The sequence below is a fragment of the Meles meles genome, chromosome 9 (genome assembly GCF_922984935.1).
Source record: "Meles meles chromosome 9, mMelMel3.1 paternal haplotype, whole genome shotgun sequence".
NCBI lineage: Eukaryota > Metazoa > Chordata > Mammalia > Carnivora > Mustelidae > Meles > Meles meles.
This window is the reverse complement of record NC_060074.1, coordinates 63,598,145-63,622,887: the sequence shown is the minus strand read 5'-3', so window position 1 is coordinate 63,622,887 and position 24,743 is coordinate 63,598,145. Positions and strand designations below refer to the sequence as shown.

At 37.1% G+C, this 24,743-nt stretch overlaps 1 protein-coding gene and 1 long non-coding RNA gene across 2 annotated transcripts in view; one reads left to right on the top strand and one right to left on the bottom strand.

Moving 5' to 3' along the window:
- SCN9A (sodium voltage-gated channel alpha subunit 9) overlaps window positions 1-24,743 on the top strand; it is a 184,724-nt gene that overhangs the window by 76,381 nt on the left and 83,600 nt on the right. The window contains exons 2-10 of the mRNA XM_046018497.1: window positions 1,048-1,355; window positions 6,464-6,582; window positions 7,341-7,430; window positions 7,950-8,078; window positions 9,512-9,603; window positions 10,596-10,805; window positions 17,787-17,850; window positions 19,048-19,189; window positions 22,999-23,205. Of these exons, the coding sequence (XP_045874453.1) occupies window positions 1,098-1,355; window positions 6,464-6,582; window positions 7,341-7,430; window positions 7,950-8,078; window positions 9,512-9,603; window positions 10,596-10,805; window positions 17,787-17,850; window positions 19,048-19,189; window positions 22,999-23,205 (1,311 nt within the window). The 5' untranslated portion in view covers window positions 1,048-1,097. The remainder of the gene's footprint in view (window positions 1-1,047; window positions 1,356-6,463; window positions 6,583-7,340; window positions 7,431-7,949; window positions 8,079-9,511; window positions 9,604-10,595; window positions 10,806-17,786; window positions 17,851-19,047; window positions 19,190-22,998; window positions 23,206-24,743) is intronic.
- LOC123950559 overlaps window positions 21,806-24,743 on the bottom strand; it is a 134,213-nt gene continuing 131,275 nt past the window's right edge. The window contains exon 4 of the long non-coding RNA XR_006820251.1: window positions 21,806-21,907. This is a non-coding gene — a long non-coding RNA (uncharacterized LOC123950559). The remainder of the gene's footprint in view (window positions 21,908-24,743) is intronic.

Sequence of the window (24,743 nt, the reverse complement as noted above, 5' to 3'; positions counted from 1 at the left end):
TGAGAACTATTATTTTTATGCTTTTTTATTTACAACATTCCAAAATAATAATATATGGAACTTGACTTTTTTTATTTTGTGTTTTTTTTTCCTATAGGTTTTGGATACACATAGAAGTTATGTAGGGAAGTCATAGTTTGAAAGCATATCTTATTGATTTTTTTTCTATCATATATATGTTCCAAATTTCTTTTCTTTGTTCTTCGTAAATATTTTGCCAAATTGTTTTGAATTCAAAGTGAGAATATATTTTTTTCTGATTTCTGAAGGGATGTGTAATTGTAAGAAAATGTAAATATGCAAAATAGAATAAACCAGTCTTTCCATCACCTCATTTCACAGAAATGAGTTTCCCCAAGAGGGAGAAGCAGAGATTTGTGAGCATGTTTTGAGATTAAGACAGAAGAGGATTAGGTGGTCAGAAAGGCCACAGAACCTGGAGAGTGGAGCTATCAGAAGCACTGTCGCAAAGAATTTTACATGAGAAAGGTTCATTGAAGTGCACTAAAAAGCGAATATCGATGAAAAATAAAAGGAATCAATTTTTTTTTCATTAAGTTTTCACTTTAGAAGCTGGGAAGTGTTAAGTTTAAATTTTTAAATAAAGATGGTAGAGAGTGTGGGAAATAAATCTTATGTGTAGTAGTCAATAAATGCTAATTCAGCATAATAATTTTGTGAGCACATTACTTCTTGTAGTTGAAACCAAAAATACATTTTAAGATTTATTTATTTATTTGAGAGAGAGAGAGAGAGCACCCATGCATAGGACCACAGGACTGGTGTGGGGGGGTGGGGGCAGAGAGGGAAAAGAGAGGAGGAGAGAGAGAATCTCAAACAGACTCTCCTGCCGACCCAGGAGCCAGAGACAAGTGCATCTCATGACCCTGAGACCATGACCTGAGCTGAAATGAAGAGTCCCACGCTTTACTGACTGAACCACCCAGGCACCCCAAAATCTGTTTATTATTATTTTTAATGTGCCATTTCTGGCTGGCAAACATTTAACACTCCATTTCTTTCTTTCTTTCTTTTTTTCTCGCTTAGGCCTCTTATGTAAGGAGCTGACGGGGAAATAAAATATACAGGATGAAAAGATGGCAACGTTGCCTCCCCCAGGACCTCAGAGTTTTGTCTACTTTACAAAACAGTCCCTTGCCCTCATTGAACAACGTATTGCTGAAGGAAAAACAAAGGAACCCAAAGAAGAAAAGAAGGATGATGAGGAAGAAGGCCCGAGGCCAAGCAGTGACTTGGAAGCGGGCAAACAGCTGCCCTTCATCTACGGAGACATCCCCCCAGGCATGGTGTCAGAGCCCCTGGAGGACCTGGACCCCTACTATGCAGACAAAAAAGTGAGTGTATTTTGCCTGCCATAGCGCCTGCGCTGTTGGCTGCTTCTGCTCAGAGAGATATCTTAAATTAAGTGGAAGTTAGTGAAAAACCACATCATGACAAAAATATTCAGTTAAATGCGTATGTAGAATATTCAGAACATGTACTTTTAGTTTTTCATCAAAATTGGTTCTGTCATTGGCATATTATTTTGATATTCTTAATCTTTCAGAATATTCAATAGAATGTTCTTTTTGGGACATGACATAGATATATACCTATAGGAGCGAATTACTGTCAATTAGAAAGGTAAAACCTGCTATCTGTCCAGAATGTGTTTGCATGCAGGTGACAGCTGAATCCATAGGAATATAGAAGACCATTCAACTAGTAATGGGGTTTAGACATCTGCTTCATTTAGGGTATTGAAAAGAGAAGTCTGAGATGGTCAGAGAGGTAGGACATATCAGAAGATTTTCCATTGTTCAAAACAGAAGGGGAGGAAGTATCTCATAAAATTATTCAGGAAGGTGAGAATAAAGAGGGGTTATTGGAAGGAACAAAGAGAAGGAGCAGGTAACTTCTTGCAAGCAGTTTGTGTTAGGGGATGGAAATCAAAGCAAGATGGTGGTGGAGAGCAAATAAAAACGGAAGTGGGTAGCAGTACATTCATGCTGAGAAATGTGAAATTTCTTCCACCAGAAAGATGGTCACTTGAGACACCAAATAAAGTGAAAACCTTTTTAACATAGGGTATAAGTAGCCCCTTGAAAGTAAAGAAAAATTCTGGGGGATGGGGAGAGGGATAGGGTGGCTGGGTTATAGACATTGAGGGAGGGTATGTGCTATGGTGAGCACTGTGAAGTGTGTAAACCTGGCGATTCACAGACCTCTACCCCTGGGGCAAATAATACATTATGTCTTAATTTTAAAAAGAAGAAGAAGAAGAAGAAGAAGAAGAAGAAGAAGAAGAAGAAAGTAAAGAAAAATTATTCTCCAGAGAAAAATGCAGAGGGTTGGAAGAATGTAGCTGGTTGCAGATGTTAACAGAGAAGATACAAGCTACCTGTCAGTTCGTATTTCCATTAGAAAAGTGGAGAGACTTGAGGGGCAAACAGAGGTTGGATCTTAAGAGTCCTGAGAGGTTGAAGTAATGCAGTAATGAAGTAAAGGCAGGAGCATCAGGAAATCCATGTTAACTGGCGTCAATATTTTCCATGGCAGAGGAGTGGACATTGTCCTCTGGAAGTCAAATATTCAGAGTAGCAGAGCTGGAAAGGTGTTTATTACATGAAGGAAATGGGAGAGAGTTGAAAACAACTCCTGTAAAGTTTATTCTCTTGAGAAAATGAGAAGTACAGCATTTCTGACACAGTAGCAGACATAACCGGATTGAAGTTGAAGTTGACTAAGAGGAGCCTGTAAAGGATTAGATCCTTTATGGAGCATAAAGTTCCATAACTTTCTCCAACACTGCTTTGCTAATATAGTGCCTATAGACTTAAAAAGGTCAAGAAAGGCAGAATAATGTCCATTTAAGAACATATTCTGGGCCACTTGGGTGGCTCATTCGGTTAAGCATCTGCTTTTGGCTCAGGTCTTGATCTCAAGGTCCTGGGATCAAGCCCTGGATCCAGCTCCCTGCTCAGCAGGGGGTCTGCTTCTCCCTCTCCCTCTGCCCTTCCTCCCCATTCATGCCCTCTTCCTCTCTCTCTCTGTCTCTCAAATAAATAAATAAAATATTTAAAAAATAATAAAAAATAATAATAAAATGATAAAATAAAAATAAATCATTTTTATCACATCATATCTTAATCAAATCATTTTGATTTAAAAAAATATAATAAAAAGGACTATTTCTTGATTAGACATCTAGCAAATCAGATTGTAAATATCTTGAGAAATATAAAATATGATGAAGGTATATTTTGACAGTTGAAACACGTCTGCCTCAGTGGCCATTGCTGTGAACAGCAATACCTGATATTTTGCTTCACGTTAAAACCAGCATCTCAACAGACTGGCAACACAACAAAAAGTGGAATACCTGTGAAGGCCTTGAGATAGTACACAGCACTGATTGATTAATCAGTATTGTGACATGGAAAGGAAGAATGCTGATACGTATTGAGGATCTCTGCATCCGGCACTGGACTTTGTATATAAGTTAGCACACCTATTTATCATAATATGAGAAGGGAAGTACTACTCTATTTTTAGATGAGAGAGGGCTTGGGGAAATTAAGAAATGTGCAGAATGTTACACTCTAGAAGTTGTAGATTTTTAAAAAATTCAAGTTGGTTCCTCTACTGGGATATTCTGTTGGGCAGCATCTCTTAGCATAATTTAGTTTCTGCCATATAGCGACCACTATGCTAGCAACTTTACAAAAACAAATGAAACAATGAAGAGTAAATAATGAGACAAGGAAAATAAAAAGTACTTCCTCATTTTACTTATTGCTTCATCGTCAAAAATTCCTGTCTCAGCATGGACACCTACTACATTTCCTATTTCCAAAGGGGCTTTGGGGGTTCTTTAACCAGCCACCCTGAAAGGAGAAAAGGAATCTTTCCAGGATAACCAGGGAGTAGAGATGTACAATAATACTGGCTTGAAGTGACTTGGGAGGGAAGGAGAAAATGTTTGCATTTGAATGGAAGATTATAGACTTATTAACTAATGGAGTAATGTTAGCTATGTGACAGACTAATTTAACAGATAACATTCAGGATCGGACTCCCAACTCTTCACTGTGTCCCCAGTTCCTTTCAAATAATGTAATAATATTATGTAGTGCTTTTATGGTAAGTGAGTTTGTGTCTTTAAGAAAGAATAAATTACCAATACCCTCTGCCATGGGTATGAATAAGACAGGTACAGTGTATTGTTATCTTCATATCTTCTGTGTTTTATATGTTTCCCATAATTTCAGCAGTTGCTCCCAACATTGACTAAGAAGTTTCAATGTGCCAGAAACTTAGAAGGCTTTCCAGGCACTAAGTGCTGGCTCTCAGGCTGCTAATTGGTGGTTCTGATATTTGGAATCACGTCTGTCCAAACCAAAGCATATGCTCTTCAGGCACCACAATTTTCTAATTTTATGTTCAACAAATTCTTAAATACATGAACAAAATTAAAATAATTTATTCAGACTTTGATATCTACATATTTCATAGGAGGATTTTAGAATTTACTAAAGGGACCTAGATTGACCCCTCAAATTTCATAAGGCTTACTTATTTTTCCTTCCTTTAATTAACTCCCGGGTGTGTGTAAACCTAGAGAGTCCTAGAGAAGTTTTTGATTTAAATAAACATTGGGAATTTAAAATTAAAAATAACAGATGAATTCTTTTTTTGTAAAAATTTCAAATGCAAGGTAATTGTGTCTGGTCAAGTCTAGGCAGCAATGCTGTGATTTTTCACATTCGCTCAGCTGATTTCTGGTTCAGGAAGTCTGTCTAATGATTCTGATGCAAGTGTGAACCCTGTCTTCTCCATACTGTCACACTTTTCCATTTGTATTTCTCTGCATTATACTTGTTACGTCTTGCTTTATATTTGAGTTATTGTGTATGCATCACCTTTCTAGGAAGTTTCCTGAATGCAAAACCCATGTCTCATTTATGTTCAGATGCATTTTATCATCTCATGAGCCATAGTTCTTCGCAACACAATTGCGGAATATAATGGATGAGTGAGTTTTTAAAAGGACAATGTATCAATTAAAGAAAACAGTGGTTTCTAAGACTAGATACTAATTTTAAAACTAATTTTAAGGGGTGCCTTGGTGGCTCAGTTGGTTAAGCATCTGCCTTTGGCTCAGGTCATGATTTCAGGGACTTGGGATCAAGCCCTACATGGAGCCCTGAGTGGAGTCCCCCACTTTCTCCCTCTGCAGCTCCCCCTGCTTGTGCTCTCTCTCACATACATTCTTTCCTTCAAGTAAATAAAATAAAAAATTTTAAGTGAAATTTAAAAAATAATAAAACTGATTTTAATTGTAAAATGAACTTTATGTTAAATTATGTTTAGTCATAACCGGTATAGGGAAAGTGACCAAGACTATAAAAGGACACCTGAAAATAGTAGATTCTGATTTGTTTTCTTGAGAACACTGCCACATATAATTAAAAAGCAACATATTCAAACTTAGGTCCCCAATTTGGTGAAAAATATTTATTTCCAGAAGCTCATTCATAAACTTATATAAAATTCATATTAAACAACAGCAAAAGAGCAAGTCACCATCTTCTCAATAGCACAGGTCATTTCCCTACCAACTACAGAAAAATAAGACAAAGATTTGAACTTGGTCTCCCTGATTCCCCAGCAAATTTCTTAGACTGTTAATGTCTTCTTGTTGTTGCTGTTTATTTGCTTGGGTTTTTAAATTTTTAACAGAGTACTAAAGCCAGGGAGAATGTCATATATTGCATCATGGTTAAGTAACACATTTCAAGAATATTTGGTTCATTTGTATTACTTTTAAAAATTACAAGGAAGCAAGGAAGTCCTTTAATTTGTGCTCTTTTATTTTAGCTGTTATCAGAATTATAGCTAGAATAGGAAAATTGAACTGGGTAATAGGATTCTTCTAATGCTAATATTCCTTGAATTTATGAAAATATGTTTTTGAAAGGACTCATAATTTGGAACATTTGCTCTTAATCATGATAATAGCCAACAAGTATTAAATTTCTCAAGCTGTTGTGGCAAAAATCAGAGATAGCTAGTTCCTATTTAGTTTGCTTACAGTGCAGTGAAATGAAAGAAGGAAATTGTATTCTAAACTAATTCCAGTGGCCACAACTTACTGTCACTGCTTTGGGTGTTAAAGGGATATGAAAAAGAGAAGACAGTATATTTTGGGAGCTCTAGGCAATCCGTGCTCACAAATGGCTCACTTCTTTATTTACTAAGAAGAAATGGATGGAGTTCATTGGCCAACATGACTTAAACAGCTGCACTAATTAATGGCAGTGGTATCACATTGGTTGAGTCCAATGGCAGTGTTTCTTTAATAGGACCCTACCACATGCAGATGCGGTAAACTGCTGATATAAATGTGCTAGGATGAAATTTTGGATTCTCAATTTCATGACGTCTTCTTTTTCTCCCACAGACTTTCATAGTATTGAACAAAGGGAAAGCAATCTTCCGTTTCAATGCCACCCCGGCTTTGTACATGCTGTCTCCTTTCAGTTCTCTAAGAAGAATATCTATTAAGATTTTAGTACACTCATATCCTTTTTAAAATGATTACTGGCATGGGTTCTTTAAAATGTAGTTTATTCTGGGTGCCGGGTGGCTCAGTCGGTTAAGCATCAGCCTCCTCTCAGGTCATGATACAGGAGTCCTGGGATCGAGCCCCACATCTGTGTCTCTGCTCAGCTCGGAGCCTGCTTCTCCCTCTACCCACCCCCCCCACCCCCGCTCCTGCTTTCTCTCTCTCTCTCTCTGTCCCTCAAATAAATAAATAAAAGTTTAAAAAAAATGTAGTTTTTGTTATTTATTCAAATAGGGATTTTAGTCCTTTTGTACCTGAAAATACTCCAGTCTTAGTTTACCAATTTCAATACAATTTGGTGTAAGTCTCAGAAAATTGGGAGAATGGCAATTTTACCATTTTAGGATAAATTTCTTTATTACTCCCTTGTTCAAAGAGATTTTTAAAAAAGTTATAAACTCATATACAGTAATTTTCTAGGGGCGCCTGGGTGGCTCAGTTGTTAAGTGTCTGCCTTCAATTCAGGTCATGATCCCAGGATTCTGGAATCTAGCTCCGCATTGGGCTCCCACTCCATGGGAAACCTGCTTCTCCTTCTCCCCCTCCCCATGCTTGTGTTCCCTCTCTTGCTGTGCCTCTGTCAAATAAATAAATAAAATCTTAAACAAAAATTATTTTCTATATGAAAAAGTTATCATTTTAACAAGTGTCATTATCAAGTATTCAAAGCTCCCACTGTGTTCTTTTATCATATTCCTTGATTCTAAGCTACCTTATTTAGCATGCTTATCATGTGCACTATTCTGACGAACTGCATATTTATGACCATGAGTAACCCTCCAGATTGGACCAAGAATGTAGAGTAAGTGGGTATAAATCATTTTAATATGGTCTCTGTGTTATTTTATTCCTCTCCTTTCCTGCCACAAAGTTACTGCAGCTCTAAAACTTGTGGTGTGTATCTGTGGTTGCTTTTCTTTCAGTTATTTTTTTCTTCCTCTGTGGTATTAACCTGCTACCAGTAGAATATAATAATCAGATGTTACAGTCTTTTCTAGAAGAATGAATCTTTCAGGTGTCCTGCCTTGTTCTTAGACATGTGTCTTTCTCATAGAAGTAATGTAGGACTTTTCCAGGCAGATTTAATATCTATGTTCTTAGTCATTTTGAATATCTCTACTTTCTATAAGAGTTTCTAATACGGACATTTTAAGATTTTCTGGAAAAATACCTTTCCTGTAGTTTATTCTAATAGAGTGGATCTATAAGCCAATAGCCACATTCCAATAGATGCCTTTCTTTGGTTGATCAGAAAAACTGAAGATTTACATGGTGCTGTATTCGCCTCATATTTAATATCTAATTGAATTCTTGTATCTAGGTACACTTTTACTGGAATATATACTTTTGAGTCACTTGTCAAAATCCTTGCAAGGGGCTTCTGTGTCGGAGAATTCACTTTCCTTCGTGACCCATGGAACTGGCTCGATTTTGTCGTCATTGTTTTTGCGTAAGTACATTTAGTTTTTTGAAATGGGAAACTCATGAGAATCATAGACAGCACAGTGTTCCAGTAAGAATACGCCTTGGGGTGTGACTTCTCCTGCATGTAACGTTTGCATTTAAAGGAGACTCTGTGAAAGCTAGTCATTGGTAGACAAATATTAATTTTTGAGAAAGCATTTCCCATTCAAAAATGTATGACATCATTAAGATTGATCATCTCTGTGCTCAGCACTTGGATGGATAATCTATGCAGTGCAAGTAAGGTTCACACTTTTTCCGTGTCTTATTTAAAAGCTAGTAAAACCTGTAAGAATCACAGAAAAAGCTCAGGCCTTTAATTATAACCTGTTCTATTCAAGAGCTAGTAAGTACATTAAAATATAGAAACAAATCTTTTTATAAGGGATATCACTGCATACTAATCCTAACATCAGTGAATGACTTGTCTAGGACATCTGCAGCCACAGCTTATTTTTAAGGGAAAAATATTACATTAAAGTATAAATTAAATTAATTCATAGTGATGTTCTTTTCCCAAATATATTTGCCAGAAATACTCCCTTGTGTTTTTTTTTTTAATCTCAAACCTAGATACAGTATTTTTTCCCTCTAGCATCTTGAATTTTAAAGGTGATGCATGTTCATTGGAGGAATTTTGACAATACAGAAGGGTCTTGAGATTTCTAGTTTCCCATTCCCTCACTTCCACCCCCACCTCCTTGTCCATCAGACTCGCTTCTTTCATGGTCACGTGACCGCTGCAGCTGTACCTGCCACTGGCTGATAAGACAACATTATGTCAAAGAAAGCTGCCTCTTCTCAGGGATCTCATTATTTTAATTGAGATAATTTATATACCATAAAATTAACCCTTTTAAAGTACAAAATTCAGTGGATTTTTTAAAGAATGTTCACAAAGCTGTTCAACCATCACTAATCTCTAATTCCAGAGTATTTCCATCATCCCCAAAAGAAGTCACTTCTGTTCCCTTCTCCCCCTAATCCTTGGAAACCATTCATCAAGGTTTTCGGTCTGCACATTCCATATATGAATGGAATCATACAGTATGTGGCCTTTTGTGTCTGGCTTCTTTCAATTAACATATGGTTTTCAAGGTTTGCTGCTGACATTTTATAGGATATTAAGTATCTATTTTACCATAATGTTGAGGTCTAATAATTGAAGCATTTGATTGTTTATTTAGGTGTTTAAGTGTATGAAAACCATTTTAATATTATATTTGTATTTTGCTCACATAAAAGGGGTCAAATCAAATCTAATCAAATTGAATTAGTTGTGATGGGGAAAAAAAAAGACTTGCATAACTATCCATTTAAATAAGAATTTTCCGAATATAGGCAACACCTTGAGTAAAGGCACAGGTAAGTATCATAGACTCTATCTAAATTCTGAATAACTCTGATTTAATTCTACAGGTATTTAACAGAATTTGTAAACCTAGGCAATGTTTCAGCTCTTCGAACTTTCAGAGTGTTGAGAGCTTTGAAAACTATTTCTGTAATTCCAGGTAAGGAATGATTGGTGTGAAGCCTTAGGCCACTCCTAACTCCAACTATTTGGGAGTTGTTCTTCGTTTGTTTGTGTGTGTGTTGTCACTGTGTTGTGTGTGAACTCCCTATTACAGATATGTGACAGAGTTTGTGGACCTGGGCAATGTCTCAGCGCTGAGAACATTCAGAGTTCTCCGAGCACTGAAAACAATTTCAGTCATTCCAGGTGAGAGTGGGGTTAAACACCGGGGCTGACTTTGATCATTTGGAGGAAAGACAAGAACGACTTTCTCTTATGCAATTTTAATTAAATTTGATTTTTTATGTTTTTCACAATCATTAAAAGTCAGCCTTTGAGTTTAATCAACTGCATGGGTCTTAGAGGATGAAGATGGCCATTTGGCTCACATCTCAACTTGAAATTTTCCCTCCTGTGTAGCAGATGATTTTCCATTTTGTTTAGCCGGGAATGAAAATTTCAATTTGTTTTTATTGCTTTTCATACAGTTAGGAAAAAAGATAAAAAAAAAAATATATATATATTATATATATCAGCATGGGGGTGTTGCATGTCGTACTCTTTTTTAGCTTTCCACAACAAACCATTTCTTAACTGAAAATTAATTGTCACTCTGCTCTGCAATTCAGCCTCTTTGTTTTAATGTCTTTACAGAGAGATGGTTTGTTTGGCAAGCATTTGCAAATTAGCACTTTTAAAAATTATTTTTACAAGCGAATACGGTGTGAGCAACCAAATTATTCATTTTGACAATTTGGTTACTCTTTGGAAATAGTTAACAATTTTTATCCTTTGCTGTAATATATAGAAACGAAATATATATGAAACAGCAAATCTACCCTTTTGAGATAGTAGGCTTTTTTCAAACGAGGTTATTTAAGGTCATTGATTTGATATAATGCATGCATTTCTAGGAAAGCTTGTGTTTTGTTTTTATTTCTCAGAGGCTTTATTTCATTAGGAACACTTTTTTTTGGCCCCTGTGTTCAGGCCTGAAGACCATTGTGGGGGCTCTGATCCAGTCGGTGAAGAAGCTCTCCGATGTCATGATCCTGACTGTGTTCTGTCTGAGCGTGTTTGCCCTGATTGGGCTGCAGCTGTTCATGGGCAACCTGAAGCATAAGTGTCTGCGGGACCCGCTGGAAAATAATGAAACATTAGAAAGCATCATAGATACCCTTGAAGAAGAAGACTATAAAAGTAAGAATGTCCCTGAAGTTGTTAATAGGTTGAAATAAGATTGTTCGCTTTTAGCAATGAAATGTTGCTTTCCTTTTAATTATTTCAAAATTGTTCAAATATATAGAAAGTTGCCATTGTATGCACTTGGATCCTGTTATATTTTCATAAATCTCCCTGGTTCTAAGGTTTCTAGCAGTTCTGGTATTAGACACATGATATAGTTCCATAATTCCCAATTTCTGTAAGATAAAAATGAATAAATTTGCTCTAGAGACATAAATTTGGCTGTGACTTAATATGAATGATTACATTTTATCATAAGACATATTGTGTGTTTTAGATACTGTAGTTTTATTGTAAAATTCGTACTTAGGTTTATAGGGTAATTTATTTATTACATGATAATATAATTGTATTTTTACATTTGCATTATACTTAATATCTGTAACATATATAGTTGTATAGATCCTACTATAACAGTCATAGTAATTATCATATATTAAAATGTCTGCTTGATAGTATTTCTGAAGATTTGTATAAAGCAGAATGGTTTTCTCAGCACTATCCCTATAATCAATGATGAGTTTCTAAGCTCTTTCTAAGGGCTTCCCTCAATCTAGACAGTGGCATTATATCAAAGTTTAAATCATCAAAACTAGTTAGTAGGAAACAGATGAGTTGATCTGTATACACAGTCTCGAAGTCTGCTTAATTCACAAGGATGTTTTAGAATATCTTACAGAAGGCCTGAACTGCATGTTTTCTGAACAGATCTCCCCTAATGCAGTTTCTCTTGGCAGAGCTGTTGATGAATTTGGGTGAGAATGAGATCAAACAAGATTGTGCTTTCCTTCTAACACCTGCAGTGTCTCTGTGCTGTTGCCCACATGAATCCATAAACCTTAATAGATACTTAGATCCAGAGTGGGAGAAATCTTCCAAGTGGATATGTCTTTGACAGAATAAGATCAAGGAGTAAAGGTCAGGATTCTCCTTGGATTACGAAGAGTATACATCATTTTCTTACTTTACTAAATGTGTACTTTCCCACTCACTGGGGAAGATAGAAGCAGATAAAACCTAGCTAATATAGTAAAAGGCTGTAAATAAAGAAAACAGAAAAAAATATAGAAGCCTAAAATGAGAAAACTGAAGGTTTTCCAGTAAAGTATTTAATGTATAATTTCTTTATTGCCAGTGTTTGATGATGAGGAATTTAGCATATTTTCCCTTCCATTTTATTTTTACTTATTTTTCCAGTTTCTGATTTATAGCAATATAATCTTAAATTTTATTTTCAATTTACAAAGAATTTTATTCCTTAATTTATATACTGTAAAAGTAATATATCTTATGGGTAATTGTTGACATTTACAATTAAAAATCAGTTTACAATACTTACTTAACCTTAACTTTTTTTTTTTTTTTTACTAGGGTCATTACCAGTTCTTTTAGTTTGATTACATGTAGGGTTAAGGTTGGGCCAGGGTAATATGATAGACTGAGGGGAAATACTTGGAAGTTGTGGAAATTGCAAAAGGATGATGAAAATGAGTGTCTATTGGATTATAAACTAGACAAGGAAAGAAGTGAACCCAAGAGTTGGTTGATAGATTATGAGGAACTGGTGAAGTAAATGAATTGGAATTCTTGAAGAGCTCAAAGAATTACAATGGTAAAGGCTGCCTACAGAAAAATCATGAATATGTTCTGAAGGTCTTTTCTAGTACCTACAGCAAAGCCTGTTTTGGAGGTGTTTTTTTAGAGGTATTATCAAATCAATGAGCCCACTCTCTAACCTTGTGTTTCAAAAACATACAATTTAAGGGCAGCTGGGTGTTTCAGTGGGTTAAGCCTCTGCCTTTGGCTCAGGTCATGATCTCAGGGTCCTGGGATTGAGCCCCACATCGGGCTCTCTGCTCAGCAGGGAGCCTGCTCCCACCCTCCCCCGCCTGCCTCTCTGCCTACTTATGATCTTTCTGTCAAATAAATAAATAAAATCTTTAAAAAAAAAAACATACAATTTATAGATTTCCATTGAAGCCAAGCACTGTCTACTTTGATGCTCATCAAAATTCCTCGTTGCTACTACAGGTGAAGGAAAGATTCATGTGCACAGTCAGTAGCTAAATTTCCGTAGCTATTATACTTTAATATGGTGTAGTTCTGTTGGGATAAAGAAAAATAGTCTCTTATTCCTATTTTCTGGGTGTTTGACATTGATTAAGAAAAGTTCCTGGAAAAAGCACAGTATTGGTTGCACTACTCCCAGGGCTTTTCCTGTCTTTATCTACAGTGCTTTTCTTGTGGGGACTCTGAAGAACGCAGTCCCCCAGAATGCAGTGTGTCACTTGCAGGCATTCTGCCTCTGCCTGATCCCCTGCACTAGTGTTCTCAGAGTTGACTTATTATTGCCTCCTGGTTGAGGAATAAGCCCTTCACTCCAAAAGCCCAAGTCATACACATAGTTGCTAAAACTATGTGCTAAAACTCAGCTGTCTTTCTGAGCCAGGCTGGATAAAACTACTCATAGGATGTCTAGGTCACCAGTTACGTCTTACTTTTCTGTACCACGGCCTTGAAATTAAAAAGAAATTTCCTCAGAATCTGCACTCGATTGAATGTCAGTTTCAGACTTTTGTTGCACGGATTTTCCAATTTTCTATTTCCTTTTGTCCCCATATGTCTTCTACTGTGAGGTTGAAGCTTATCTATTACTATCCACACCCTTTGTTATTATACTGAAATATGTCTATTTAACAGCTTTATTGAGATAATTCACATACTATGAATTCCTCCCTTTTAAAGTATACAATTCAGTGTTTTATAGTATATTCCAATATAGTCACTTTATGCAATAATCAAAATTTTAGAATAATTTCATCTCCCTCAAAAGAAATCCTGTACTCATTGGCAATTGCTCTCCATTCCCTCCACCCCCTAACCCCCAACAACCACTAATTTACTTTCTGTCTCTATGGATTTACCTATTCTGAACATGTTTTATAAATGAATCCTACAATATGTGGTCTTTGTGTCTGGCTTCTTTCACTTAGCGTGTTTTCAAAGTTCATCCGTGCAGCAGTAATTAATTTCTTTTTAACTGCTAAATAATTTTCCATTGTGTGTACATACTATATTTTGGTTATTCATTAATTGATGAACATCTGAGTTGTTTGCACTTTGGGGATATTGTGAATAATCCTATGATGGGCATTCATGAGTAAGTTTTACTGTGGGCATAAGTTTTTATTTCTCATTGCATTATGTTTTCCCTTTCCATGTTAACCTTAATACTCCTGAGGCTAATTATTCCCATAATGTAATGTCTGCTTGTTTATGGATTATTTTAAAGTGTTCTATAAGAGCAGAGTGAGCTATTGCCCTTGCTTTACCTTTCTTCAGTCTCATACTGACTTGAGTCTCTTTGCCCTGCCATGTGCTAGTACAGGCAGCTCTAGAACCCTTTCTTTCCTTCTTCTTCTTCTTTTTTTTTTTATTAACATATAATGTATTATTTGCCCCAGGGGTATAGGTCGGTGAATAATCAGGCTTACACATTTCACAGCACTCACCATGGCACCTACCCTCCCCAATATCCATAACCCAGCCACCCTATCCCTACTCCTCCCTCCCCGCAGCAACCCTCAGTTAGTTTTGTGATATTAAGAGTCTCTTATGGTTTGTCGCCCTTCCGATCCCACCTTGTTTCATTTTTTCCTTCGCTCCTCCCCACAACCTCCCACCCTGCCTCTCAAATTCCTCATATCTGATATGATAATTGTCTTTCTCTGATTGACTTATTTCGCTCAGCATAATACCCTCTAGTTCCACCCACGTCGTCGCAAATGGCAAGATTTCATTTCTTTTGATGTCTGCATAGTATTCCATCGTGTATATATATACCACATCTTCTTTATCCATTCATCTTTGGATGGACATCTAGGTTCTTTCCATAGTTTGGCTATTGTGGACATTGCTGCTATAAACATTCAGGTGCACGTGCCCTTTTGGATCTCTACATTTGTATCTTTAGGGTAAATACCCAGTAGTGCGATTGCTGGGTCGTAGGTAGCTCTAGAGCCCTTTCTTATAAAGCAGCTCCTTAGTGGTTGGTAACCATAAGCCAGAGGCACTTTAAAGGATAATTCTAAACTAATCCTTCCACAACAAAAATATTGTGGAAGCTTATGTACAAAAAATTGTGTCTTAACCTCCTCCATCCTCATTCTGTCATGCCCGACCTACCTCAGGCACAGTTTTTCCAAAAAATTGTTCGTGTAACATTCTCACCTCAATTTTCACCTCAAACTAAGAGAGGCTTTATTGTTTTATTTGTGAGTTCTAAGATTTGCGTCTTCTGTATAAATGAGGTGAAAATCAGTCAGTTACTCTTACCTGGAATAGTTTAATAGTTTAATAAAGCTAGCTGCTGCTCTCTGAGCAGCTGTGTAGAATGTGTGGATCACTGGATTGCTTTACATGCAACATCCTATTTATGCTCTTCAACATCTCCACAAAGCAGGCACTCTATGCACATTTTGCAGTTGCGGTGGCTAACCATTAAAGTGGTAAGATCATTCACCTACACAGGAAGGGGTAGAAGCAACATTTAAATCCAAGTCTATCTGACTTCAAAGTCTTTCTTCCGCTATCACTCCAGAGGTCTTCTAATAATTATATCTTTGTTTCTTTGATTTGAGCCCAACATGAATATGGGCCCTTATATTATATATAAGAAATATATGTATATTTCTTTATACATTTACTGTGTATGGTTTGGATCAGCTCCCTGTCTTAAGAGTAAGCCTTGATAGGAGGAAGAGATTATGAGTTCTCTTATGCCTGAAAATGGGCACAGAGGGTACCATGATGAGAAAATGTGCATTTAGTTCACTGCCTTATCCTCAATATCTGGAACTTCATAAGTCATGTGTAAATACTAATGGCTCACTGAACGAGAGAATTTCGGGAGACAGGGTGTGTCCACTTACAATACCGCCTCGCTGTTTCCACCTCTTCTAGAATACTTTGGGCATCCATTGGGGGCTCCCTTCCTTCTTGTTTCTCCCCTTCCCTTTCTGAGCTACACTTTCACTTTGGGTTCCCTCAAGCCCCATGGCTTTGAAAACTATCTACTTGGTGATCATAATTCTGGTGTCCTTCCTCCCCCACGCAGACAACAGCAGCAAGTCCTGTCTAGGCTGTTTTCATCCCCTTCTCTCCATGTGCACAGCTATTCTGAGTTTTAGTCATGTCACCTCTCACTGTAGTCACTTAAGTCATGTCCCTGCTTTCATACTTGTTCTCTTATAGTCCACAGTCCACAAAACAACCAGTGGGACATTTAAAAATGGTGATTATCGCCCATTTCTATCTCCACTTCTATCACTGTAACCATGCTTAAACCCCAAACTTCCTTTCATAACATACAAAAGCTTACATCATCTGACCCATGCTTACCCCGGCCACCATAGTTCTCTCCACTCACTACACTGTAGCCAGTCTGACAATCTTGCTGGTTCTTCCATATACCAACTTCACTTTTGCCTCAGGACCTTTGCTCCTGCTCTTGACTCTGCCAAAATATCTCTGCACCGGGGTCTTTGGATGGCTGGCTTCTTTGTACATGTAGGCCTTAGTTCAAATGTCATATCTGGAGAAAGGCCTTCCCTGGCCACATTTTATCACATTGGCTTTTCTTGTTTTTTTTTAATGTTGTATTTTTTTTAATAAATTTTTTTATTTTTTATTAACGTATAATGTATTATTAGCCCCAGGGGTACAGGTCTGTGAATCGCCAGGTCTACACACTTCACAGCACTCACCATAGCATATACCCTCCCCAATGTCCATAACCCAACCACCCTCTCCCTACCCCTCTCCCCCCAGCAACCCTCAGTTTGTTGTGTGAGATTAAGACTCTCTTATGGTATGTCTCCCTCCCACTCCCATCTTATTTCATTTTTTCCTTCCCTACCCCCTAAACCCCCCACATTGCCTCAAATTCCTCATATCAGGGAGATCATATGATAATTGTCTTTTTCTGATTGGATTTCATTTCTTTTGATGGCTGCATAGTATATATATATATATATATATATATATATATATATATGTACATTTCTTTTGATGGCTAAGAAATGTACATATATATACGTATATATACATCATTTCTTTTGATGGCTGCATAGTATATATATATATATATATATATGTATATATACTATGCAGCCATCAAAAGAAATGTACATATATATACATATATATACATATATATATATATCACATCTTCTTTATCCATTCATCTGTTGATGGACATCTAGGTTCTTTCCATAGTTTGGCTATTGTGGACCTTGCTGCTATAAACATTCGGGTGCACATGCCCCTTTGGATCACTACATTTGTATCTTTAGGGTAAATACCCAGTAGTGCGATTGCTGGGTCATAGGGTAGCTCTATGTTCAACTTTTTGAGGAAACTCCATGCTGTTTTCCAGAGTCGCTGCACCAGCTTGCATTCTCACCAACAGTGTAGGAGGGTTCCCCTTTCTCCACATCCTTGCCAGCATCTGTCATTTCCTGACTTGTTAATTTTAGCTATTCTAACTGGTGTGAGAGCGTATCTCATTGTGATTTTGATTTATATTTCCCTGATGACATTGGCTTATTTTCTTTAGGACATTTATCATTATTTGAAAATACCTTGTTAATTAATTAATTAATTAATTTGTCCTCCATCCCCAATTTCCACCCATACCTACACATAAAGATCCATAAAATTAATGATCTTGTTATCATGCTCTTATTATTATATTCACTGCCTGGCCCATAAGAGGTTATCAATAAGTATTTGAGGGAGAATATATGAGGACATAATAAATAAATGAATGCACATTGCCTGAGACTGGGCCCAAATGTATGTGAATACTTCTCTACTAATTAACCTATTTTCTGGGTCACTCTCTAATGTTCTATTGTTGAATTTCTTCCTAAACAGAGTATTTTTATTACTTGGAGGGATCTAAAGATGCTCTCCTTTGTGGTTTGAGCACAGATTCGGGGTAAGTAATATTTGTTTTTAGTCAAAAGGCTACCAAAAAGGGAAAGCATATCCAATCAGTTTTTAAAAATTGGAACGTTTGATTTTATATTGTTTTCATATATTTCGTGGTATTATTCTGTCCCACAGTGAGCCCACACTTTAAGACATTTATGGTTAATGTACACTTCTGAAACCAAAACTTGGAGGTAGTGCTTGAAGTGAAACATACAAGTCATATAAATCTTAAGGGAGTAGAAAAGTCACTTCTGGAAAACCCCACCAAAAGTTGGCTGGATAGTTTCAAGTCTTTCTTCTTTCTGGAAAGAAGAGTGACAAAACCAACATCCTGTTCCCAAATTCTACCCTTTTTCCAATCAAGAATGACTCATAGATGACTGAATGCAGTGACACTTCGGTCACTCTAAAAGGAACTCATGAACTTGGGTAAAGAATCTCTTACCTATGCGAAATACCCATCTCACGGTTTCCCCTATACACCAACTTCATTTCTGAAGGCAGAGCCTTTGTTCTTAGTCTCCCTCTGACCAGGTATTTCTTCACCAGGCTCTGTGTATACAGGGAACATTAAACAAATAAGGTTGCTGCTCCTAGACACAGCTCAGAACACTCTTCAGTGGCATCGTGGATACCAGTCCACCAATTTTAGAAAAATATCATAAAGCTACAAATCTTTATGAATTTACACAATTTCATTATTTAGGCTATTTTTTATTCTAATTAACTCCAGGAATAATTTGGGTTCCCCAGTTTTGGTGGAGGCCTATTTATCGATATTTATGGTGGAAGAACTATTATTTGGCATCTGGTGGGAACTTTCCAATTTTTAATGATGGTGCTAATAGCAGATACCATTTATTAAGTGCTTTGTAAAACAGGAACTAGGCTGGGAAATGTGCATATATCACCTTTTAAAAACTTAACAACAATCTTCACTTTTTGAGGTGGGTGTTACCTCTTCTCACAGAAAGAGCAAACTGCGCCTTGGAGAAGTTCAGTAATTCGACGAAGTCACTAACTAGTAAATCATAGGGATAGGATTCAAACCCAGTTCTTCCTGCTTCCAAATAATGTGTTCTTAATTGTTATTCAATACTGTCCCCCTAGAAGAGGAACCTGGAATATCTAACTGTTCTGTAGTACTCTTTAACTTGCATCCTGGAAACTTCTAACTTGCGATGTTCTTTTTCATATGTAGTCAGTGTCCAGAAGGGTACAGGTGTGTGAAAGCTGGCAGAAACCCTGATTATGGCTACACGAGCTTTGACACTTTCAGTTGGGCCTTCTTGGCCTTGTTTAGGCTAATGACCCAGGATTACTGGGAAAACCTTTACCAACAGGTGAGTGACAAGAGAAACATTCATTGCATTTTTTTTTTAATTAAAAAAAAATTTTTTTTCTTTTCAGCGTAACAGAATTCATTGTTTTTGCACCACACCCAGTGCTCCATGCAATACGTGCCCTCCCTATTACCCACCACCTGGCTCCGCCAACCTCCCCCTGCCCCCCCCCCCCGCCCCTTCAAAACCCTCAGTTTGTTTTTCAGAGTCCATAGTCTCTCATGGTTCACCTCCCCTTCCAATTTCCCTCAACTCCCTTCTCCTCTCCATCTCCCCATATCCTCCATGTTATTTGTTATGCTCCATAAATAAGTGAAACCATATGATTTTGGGACTTCATCAAGATCAAAAGCTTCTGCACAGCAAAGGATACAGTCAACAAAACAAAGAGGCAACTCACAGAATGAGAGAAGATATTTGCAAATGACAGTACAGACAAAAGGTTGATATCCAGGATCTATAAAGAACTTCTCAAACTCAACACACACAAAACAGATAATCATATCAAAAAATGGGCAGCAGAAGATATGAACAGACACTTCTCCAATGAAGACATACAAATGGCTATCAGACACATGAATAAATGTTCATCATCACTAGCCATCAGGAAGATTCAAATTAAAACCACATTGAGAGGGGCGCCTGGGTGGCTCAGAGGGTTAAAGCCTCTGCCTTCGGCTCAGGTCATGATCCCAGAGTCCCACATCGGGCTCTCTCCTTGGCGGGGAGCCTGCTTCCTCCTCTCTCTCTCTCTGCCTGCCTCTCTGCCTACTTGTGATCTCTCTCTGTCGAATAAATAAATAAAATCTTAAAAAAAAAACAACAAACCACATTGAGATACCACCTGACACCAGTTAGAATGGCCAAAATTGGCAAGACAGGAAACAACATGTGTTGGAGAGGATGTGGAGAAAGGGGAACCCTCTTACACTGTTGGTGGGAATGCAAGTTGGTGCAGCCACTTTGGAGAACAGTGTGGAGATTCCTCAAGAAATTAAGAATAGAGCTTCCCTATGACCCTGCAATTGCACTGCTGGGTATTTACCCCAAAGATACAGATGTAGTGAAAAAAAGGGCCATCTGTACCCCAATGTTTATTGCAGCAATGGCCACGGTCGCCAAACTGTGGAAAGAACCAAGATGCCCTTCAACGGATGAATGGATAAGGAAGATGTGGTCCATATACACAATGGAGTATTATGCCTCCATCAGAAAGGATGAATACCCAACTTTTGTAGCAACATGGACGGGACTGGAAGAAATTATGCTGAGCGAAATAAGTCAAGCAGAGAGAGTCAAGTATCATGTGGTTTCACTTATTTGTGGAGCATAATATTCATTGCATTTTTGAATGGCATAAAAAACTGGTGAATGTTCCTTGCTGGACTTTATGTGAGATGTTTTATTCAAATCAGAAAGGACAAAACCATATTATCTTATCACTAAAATTAGATGTGTTTTACTTCCAGCACTGTTAGACTGGGTAATTCTTAAAATCATAAATTATTGTCTTATCCTTTCTTGGCTTATTTGATCTCTAGTGCCCTTTCCCCCTTTCAGAATATAGCACCCCCTGCAGCCCTAGGTAAATAACAGGAAATACACTGTGATGGGCTCTTATAGCTCTCCTGTCCATGCTGGTTTCTGCACATGCTGGCCTGCTTGGATGCCCCAAAACCAGGCTCTCCTAGATTCATCATGCTTTAGTTTTTGAATTCCCAGGTACAGTTGCTTTGAATTACATTGCATCGCCTCCCATTCATATGATAAAGTCCTAACTCTGTGTGCCGTAGAATGACTTCTTTTGGAGAAGAGATAACTAAATTGAAATGAGGCATTTGGGTGGGTCCTAATCCATTCTGATATGTCCTTATAAGAAGAGGAGATTAGGACCGGAGAGACACAGAAATGTGCCCACACCCAGAGGAAAGACTGCTTCAGGTCTCAGAAGCCAGCCATCTGCCAGACTAGGAGAGAAACCTCAGGAGAAATCCGTCCCACCAACACGCTGATACTCCATCTTCTAGGCCTGAACAAATAACATTTCTGTGGTGTCAACCCCCCAGTCTGTGGTAGTTTGTTATGGTAACCCTAAAAACCAATGCAAGAATTGAAGACTCTATTCACTTCTCTAAATGTTCCTGTTCCCCCGAATAAATAAATAAATGTTCCTGTCCCAATTCAATTGCTCCTTTCTCTAGACCTCCATGCCCTTTGAATATCCCCCAGTTTATCCATCACTTATCCTGTAATTGTTAGTTCATGTGGCCGTCTCCTCCAGCTTGGATGTGATTCTTTTGGGCCTATGGGCTGCATCTCTTCACTTATTCTTATTCTTAGCACCCAATCCCAAGAAGGAGGAGGTGAAAATGGTTGTTCTCTATTATAAATAAAAATGAATCACTCTTCTCAGAATTGCCAGGTTCTTCTTTTGGCCTGTTCTTTGTTCACTTCATTTCTGATAATATTATAAATGAGTATAGAAATTCTACAAGAATATACTTCAGAGGAAAAAAGGAATACAGACAACTTTGAGTATATAAAAAGATGCTCAGTTTTACTCAAAATGAAAGACATGCCAATCAAAGCTAGAATGACCTAATTTCTTACCGCTTAGAATGGTGGAGATCAAAAGAGAGATGCTATCTGACTGAGCTGTGGGGAGGCAGACTTTCTCACACATTGCTGGGAACCACTGCAGAGTGCAATATGGAGCTCCTATGAAAATGAAAATGAATATACCCATTAACCTAACAGTCCCACTACTAAAAACTTACCAAAGAGAAGAAATCATAACAACAGTAACTGATAGAAAAGGGAAATGAAGAAGCATCAGAGAGGAGATATTTTCCATGTAACAGCTTTTTATAACATTTGAATTTTGGGGGGCCATATACTGCATTCAAAAAATTTTAATACATGTTAATGAAAAGTAAATATAAGAGTAGATGAGCAGATAAGATCATTCAGTAAAGCTGTCTACTTGGTGTGAACATAATACATCATCATTAATATTCCTGGTAGAGGTAGAATTTGATCAGTAAAAGAGAATACAGATATCATTTAGTCCTCTAATTTGACAATGAGTAGAGCAGTTAGTTTTTTAGTAATTTTCAGACTGTGGATAAACAAAAAAGTTAGGATTATTAGTCTTTTTTTTTTTTTAAGATTTTATTTATTTACTTGACAGAGAGAGAAATCACAAGTAGGCAGAGAGAAAGGGAGAAGCAAGCTCCCTGCTGAGTAGAGAGCCCGATTTGGGGCTCGATCCCAGAACCTGGTGATCATGACCTGAGCCAAAGGCAAAGGCTTAATCCACTGAGCAACCCAGGCACCCCAGGATTATTAGTCTTAAAAATAGTAAAGAATCTGGGGCACCTGGGTGGCTCAGTGGTTTAAGCCTCTGCCTTCGGCTCAGGTCATGATCTCAGGGTCCTGGGATCGAGCCCCACATCGGGCTCTCTGCTCAGTGGGGAGCCTGTTTCTCCCTCTCTCTCTGCCTGCCTCTCTGCCTACTTGTGATCTCTCTCTCTGTCAAATAAATAAATAAAATATTAAAAAAAATAGTAAAGAATCATACCTAATTTTAATCTAAGTTTAGCAGGTTGCTACATCCTTTGTACTAAAAAAGTGTGTATTTTAATACTGATTTTTTCCCTTAGAGATATAATTCTATTCCTCCACATTTTTCATAACATGAGATTATACCAAACTGCCCCACCTTCTCCATGCCTAATATGCCATTCAAGTTGAAATAATTTACCAAAGATCTTTGTGTTCCTAAAATAATGTTTTCCATTTTTCCCTAGACACTGCGTGCTGCTGGGAAAACCTACATGATCTTCTTTGTTGTGGTGATTTTTCTGGGCTCCTTTTATCTAATAAACTTGATTCTTGCTGTGGTTGCCATGGCCTATGAAGAACAGAACCAGGCAAACATCGAAGAAGCGAAGCAAAAGGAGTTAGAATTTCAACAGATGTTAGATCGTCTTAAAAAAGAGCAAGAAGAAGCTGAGGTATTATTATTTCTTTAAAATTCTTTCTAGAAGTCCAAGTCCAAAGGGGAATAACAGAGGCTCTGTGGCATTCCCTAGGGAGATTTCCTCACTGGATTTTTAAATATAAACAGAATTTTCGTTCTGTGGTGGTCAAAGAAACCAATTCTGGATTGAGTTAGAATTGGCCTGTGCCCCATTGTACCTTTCTGCCTAATCAGCTCACTCCAGCACAGAGAATGTTCTAGGCCATTCCTCCTAAACCTGCTGTCCATGATGCCTCAGTATGTATAGCATCATGCCAAGTCCCAAAACAGATATGGTGTGTTTCACCAGAGTAACAATTGCATACAAAAGTTCAGGAAAAATTATTTAAATGTTTATGTTAGCAGATACTGTATGGGGTAGAAACCAAAATGTGCATCGATTTTTGTTAATGTGACAGGAACTTTTAAGATAAAAAACACGAGATGTTAAGGAACTCTGTACTTATGGTTGTGGCCACTTTAGGCTAAGGCACAAATTCTTGAGGATCCTTCCTTATTCCCCTCTCCAGAGGAGCACTTCAGTGGAAAAGTTTGCAAAGGTTTATACTAAGAGAACACAAACTTAAATATTCTGCAAGAGTTTAAAATTTATTTGGTGGTTCAACCTAGTTAAATATCTTCAAAGTATGTAACTTATTAGGGGGAAGGTTGTAATGTGTAATGCAGAAAGATGTTCAGTGCACTATTTGATAATATTAAAAATCAGAAAACATTTAAATTTTTAAAAATTAAAAAATGGTTAATAGAATTATGATATTTTTGTATCTCAGAGTATTATTCAGTCCTAAAATTGTGTGTTTTAAGACTATTATAACAGTGAAAAGTATTAATATAATAATGTATTAAGTAGTAGGATACAAACGAGTATAATAAGGATATAATTTAAATATTATATATAAAGGTTGGAAGAAATATTAACACCAATTATTTCCAGGATGCAAGGCTATGAGTGATTTTTATTTTTTATTCACAATGTCCTTATCCAAATTTTTACAAGGATTGTTTAATAATAAAAACTTAATCTTTTTAATAGAGTTAACATTAGATAGTCGCAGGAATTTTCTAGGAAACCCTTAGAAGTCTCTCATTTTCTTGAGTTGAATTTATAATTATTCATTTTCATTTTCAAACAATTCAATCTGTATTAAACTGAGTGCCTGACTCTATTGATAGTACTGAGTTAACTACCTGAACAAAATGTACGCATTTCCTTATTGTATGGCTTATGTGAGTTTTATGTTCCAAAATTACCTAGTAAAACCTTCATATATAATATTTTATCTTATTTTTAAAATTTCCTTTATTAACATATATTTATTTGATTCAGGGCATATATACTACTTTAAATTGTTTTACTATAAATATAGCAATAGTGTGTAATAGCTTCATTCCAAAGGAAAATGGGACTTTATTGCTATGCAAGAGAAGCAATAAATAGATCCTCGGTAAGCGATCTGGTCATAGTGCTAAGAAAATGGCATCACTTCCTGTACAAGGAACATGATTATATGC